The 4872-nt window shown below is 46.4% G+C and overlaps 1 protein-coding gene across 1 annotated transcript; it reads left to right on the top strand.

Annotated features, from left to right (window-relative positions):
- Nucleotides 1–2346: 2346 nt before the first annotated feature.
- On the top strand, nt 2347–4088 carry LOC137517911 (E3 ubiquitin/ISG15 ligase TRIM25-like). The gene has a single exon (XM_068234992.1). The coding sequence runs from the start codon at nt 2367–2369 to the stop codon at nt 3921–3923; it is 1557 nt and encodes a 518-aa protein (XP_068091093.1). The 5' UTR covers nt 2347–2366; the 3' UTR covers nt 3924–4088.
- Nucleotides 4089–4872: the final 784 nt, after the last annotated feature.

The raw sequence follows: 4872 nt of genomic DNA, 5'->3' as shown, positions 1-4872 counted from the left end.
GCATGCCCAGAAGTGGTCCCTGAAAGCCCTGATCTTGATGGTTGTCCTGGTAATTCTGAATCCGGAATTGTCATAGGTTCCACAGTGGTTCTTGGTAGTTCTCTATGTGAGCCTGGTGAGCATTCTGGCCTCTTAGGATCTCTGTGGAGTGTTCTGGGAGATTCTGGGAGAAATATTTCCTAATACCCTGGATGGGATCAGCAGTGGCTTCTCTGTTGCAAGGGACACTTCAAATAGGTATTGTGGCAGGTTTGGTATTTTTGGACAGTCCCTGGAAGGTGGTGGGTATTGCTCAGAGAGTGTTGATGGGTTCTTCTCTGGTATTCACAGTTCTGATGGGTGTTATGCTGAGACTTGTAGTACTGATGGGCATGTTTCGGTGGCTTCTCCTTCCGATGAGTTCAGTTTCGGGAGGATTGACTCTGGAATTGGGCCTTGTCGGGCTGTCCCAACCTTCATGAGTGTTCAGTCGGACTGTTTCTTTAGTAATATCAGTTTTGAGGGACGTCTGGAAATGGAGGGGGGGGGGGGGGGGGGGTTCTGTAATGATCTGCTCAGCTGTCTGCACAGGCAGACAGCTGTTTGACCATTCTTTAGGTCTGAGTGCTGCAGGTCTCTGGAAAAGAGACCTGTCTTCACTTTGCAATCTTCAGAGTTGCTCTGCTGGTGAGGAATTTGCATACAATTGTCATGCAAATTGCTCAGCTGTTTCCTTTGATGGTTTGCAGTATAAATACCTTTTGCCCCCAGAATTCCTTGCTGGTCATGATGGTTTGTTCCTGCTAACTCACCTGGAGTATCAGCCTTTGCTATTGTTTGCTAAGATTATCTTAGAGTAATTCCTTGGGACTGCACTAGGCATCCCTTCTAGCATAGTCAGGTTGTATTATCTGTTTTGCCTTGTACTGTCTATCTGTTGTGATTGTCTTGTCGCCAGCGGCGGTCGACAGGAAATCGTTCTGTCTGTAGGGGTGCAAGCCAGAGCAGCGGTTGCTACTGGTTGCTTCATCCATTTGTCTGTCTGGATCGCATTCGCACTAGCGGTAGTGGCGGTGGTTCCTTCTGTGCTCTGTCTGGGAGTGTAGGCCAAAGCTGCGGTTGCTGCTGGCTACTCCTTCTCTCTGTCTTGTCTGGTATGAACGTTTGCTGTAGGCTCGGTGAGGTAACCGTTTAGCAAGCGTTCGCAGTCTCTATTTCGTGTTTGTGTTACTTTGGTTAGTTAGGGTGGCACGCTTATCACTGGGCGCCTAACGCGCGGTGATCGTATATTTAACGCGTTCGCTGTTGCGAATGAGTGCGTTTAGCTAGCGTTTGTTATTTTCCTTGGCGTTCTGATCATTGTTATTTGCTATGTCTTTCTTGCTACACTTGTACTCTGGCTAACTCTGTCTTGTGTCACTATTTGCAATCGCCACTCTTGCGATTGCGTTCCCACTTCGTTTCCGCTGTTGTGTGTTCACCGTCGCTGGGTGGCGACTAGATTGGTGGACACACATACATTCTGTCCTTGTGCTCACTTTCTCTCTACAGGTGCATTGCACCAAAGCTGGGTTCTATCGTTTTACACGCTTGTGGAGAACTTCCGCAGTGTCAGCGCACATCTTGTGCGCTGACCACGGAGATAGTTCCACAATCGTTACACCTCACTTCCTCCACAGCAAAGCATCCGAGGAATATTTCCACAATGATAAAATTATTATAATCAAGTTTAAAATGAATACTAAAACGTCTTCCCAATTTGTATATAGAGAGAGCTCGGAAGAGGTGTGTCGTCAGTGTAACCTGCGCCCGCCACTGCGCAGAAGCTCTGCAATACAGGGGGGAGCGCAAAAGGGGGGCCCAAGGTGAGGGAGGGAGGAATTGGGCCCCCCTCCTCACAGCTCTGTCACATTGTGCCCGCTGTTTCCCCCTCTGCACTGCGCCCCCCTCCTGCACTGTGGCCCAGACCTTACCAGTCCCTAGAAACAGGGCTGCTGTCCGTGTTTTATGCTTTTTCGCTCATACTAAAATGCACGGAAGGATTGTAAGCGAATAAAAATGTATGAAAACAGAATGGAAAATGGAGCTGTTTTTGCAACATACAATTTCAATCTGGCATAGTGTAAACCTAGCCTAAAGGCAGCGTTTCACTATATCTTAACCCAACACAAGCACGTTTTTTAGAGGGATTTTTAGCTGCAGGTGTGTTTGTGGGGTAAGGTTTAGGGAGTTTTTGTTCATTACTGTAATTTACCATACAGAGAGGCTTGGCGGTTATCGCCACCACACCCTGTACAGAAATGTGAGACAACCTCTGACATGTTTACATTCATTTCTCTCCTCTGCTGTCAGTGTCAGGAATGGCGTCTGCTGATCTGAGGAAGGAGATGGACTGTGCCATCTGCCTATGCTTTTGTATAGATCCTGTGACCCTGAGATGTGGACACAACTTCTGCCGACTCTGTATAGATCTGGTGTTGGATACACAGGAGGGGGCTGGAGTTTATTCCTGTCCTGAATGCAGAGAAGAGTTTCAGGAACGGCCGGCACTGCAGAGGAACATAACATTGTGTAACATTGTGGAGAGTTTCCGCTCTTCTCAGCCAGATCAGGAAGAGACTGGAGTCTTCTGTACTTACTGTATTCACTCTCCTGTACCGGCTGTTATGTCCTGTCTGATGTGTGAAGCTTCTCTGTGTGACAATCACCTGAGAGTCCACAGCAAGTCACCAGAACACGTCTTGTGTGACCCCACCACTTCCCTGGAGAACAGGAAATGCTCTGTCCATAAGAAGATATTGGAGTATTATTGCATTGTGGATTCTACCTGTATCTGTGGGTCCTGCATTTTGGCTGGAGACCACCAGGGACACAAGGTGGATACGCTGGATCAGGCCTCGGAGAAGAAGAAACAGAAACTGAGAAATGATCTGCAGGAACTGATCAGTAAGACAGATGAGACTGAGAAAGAAGTCCAGAGTCTGCAGGAGAACAAAAGAAATGTCCATGAAAAGTCATCTGGTGTAACAGAGAGAGTCACTGGCCTGTTTAGAGACCTCAGGAGACAGCTGGACAACCTGGAGAAGAGAGTCCTGAGAGAAGTCTCCAGGCAGGAGGAGCAGCTTTCTCTGGCATTGGCTGATTTCATTCAGCAGCTGGAAAGAAAGAAGGCCAAGCTGTCCAGGAAGATGTGTCACATTGAGGAGCTGTGTAACATGACTGACCCACTGACGGTCTTACAGCAATCACACACAGGTGACTTGTGTGACACTGAGGAGGGGGATAAGGAGGACAGAGAGAGACATGATGGGCGGGATCTGGATGAGGCTCTCATCTCACACACATTACACACAGGGTTATCTGATATAATAGCCGGGGTAACTGGAGGCTGCATCATACAGGAGGCTGCAGACATATCACTGGATATAAACACAGCTTGTAATGATCTACATATATCAGATGACATGAAAATTGTATCCTTGTCAGATATCAACCAGAATTACCCACAAACACGAAAGAGATTTCAGAAATACCCTCAGGTGATAAGCAGAGAGAGTTTCTCCTCTGGGCGACATTACTGGGAAGTGGATGTCAGTAAATCAGAGTGGTGGGGTGTAGGAATGTGTTACCCCAGTATAGACAGGAGAGGAGAGCTCTCAGACCTTGGAGAAAATAAAAAGTCCTGGTGTTTGTGGAGGCATTATAATCGGTGTGGAGTGTTACATGACAAGAAAGTGATCCAGTTCCCTGACAATGTCTCCAGTAATAGAGTCGGGATATATCTGGATTATGGAGCCAGTCAGCTGTGCTTTTATGATCTGTGTGTCCCAATCAGGCACTTCTACACCTTCACTGTCACCTTTACTGAACCCCTCCATGCTATATTATGGGTTGGAAAAGGCACTATGAAGATTTGTGGCAATAGAAGCAACCAGGAGATTTGAGATAATATAATGTAGGACTGCTAACAAACTTTATTTTAATTATTATGACTACATAGTGCGCATGCGCAGAGTGCTCCCAGCCATGGACGCACAATCAAGGACGCGCGTCGCTGGCCTGCACCTGCGCCCTGCTCACCGACCCTGGCCGACTGCTTTGATCGGCCTTTACAATAAAGGCCTGTAGAGATCGGCCTGTGGATAAAAAAAAAGTTTCACTTACCTGGGGCTTTCCCAAGCCTCCTGCAGCCGTCCTGTGCCCGCGCAGCTCCTCCAGTGTCCTCCGGTCCCCCGCCGCGGCTTAGTTTCATTTTCGGCCGACTGCCATTCGTCCTCCTGCAATGCGTCCTATTCTTCCGCATTCCTCGACGTAAAGTGCAGGAGCTGCGCGGGCACAGGACGGCTGCAGGAGGCTTGGGAAAGCTCCAGGTAAGTGAAACTTTTTTTTTATCCACGGTTAAGGTTCCCTTTAATTGTATCAAGTGAGGAATGTAAACAAACACTTCTCTGACACTGCCGCGTCCCCTGAACAAAGTCAGACAATTTAGAAAGCATATCTGGTTGTAAGAAAATGAATAAAGCAGTTATAAATAAAATGCAAAGTCAGCTCTCAGAGAAAAAAAGTGTACTTTGGGAATGTATAATTTCTAAATGACTACTAATACTTATGCACAAAAGCAAATATGATAACTGTATGGCATATAAAAAAGTAGGAAAACATGTTTTTATTGAATATTATGTCAGAGTTTTATACCGCTTTAATGTAAGATTGTTAGTTACACATAGCAGATGATAGGACCAACTGAACACTAAGAAAATGGGCACTTTATTGTTAGATGTATATTATTTGCAATTTATGAGTGATGCAAGTTGTATGCTCATTTATGAATATTGCAAGTTGTATGCATACTTAGGTTTTTGCTTCATGACACTGATTTTATGTTAGTTTAAC

This window comes from Hyperolius riggenbachi, chromosome 5, assembly GCF_040937935.1.
Source record: "Hyperolius riggenbachi isolate aHypRig1 chromosome 5, aHypRig1.pri, whole genome shotgun sequence".
Taxonomy (NCBI): Eukaryota; Metazoa; Chordata; class Amphibia; order Anura; family Hyperoliidae; genus Hyperolius; species Hyperolius riggenbachi.
This window is presented reverse-complemented; position numbering and strand designations above follow the sequence as displayed.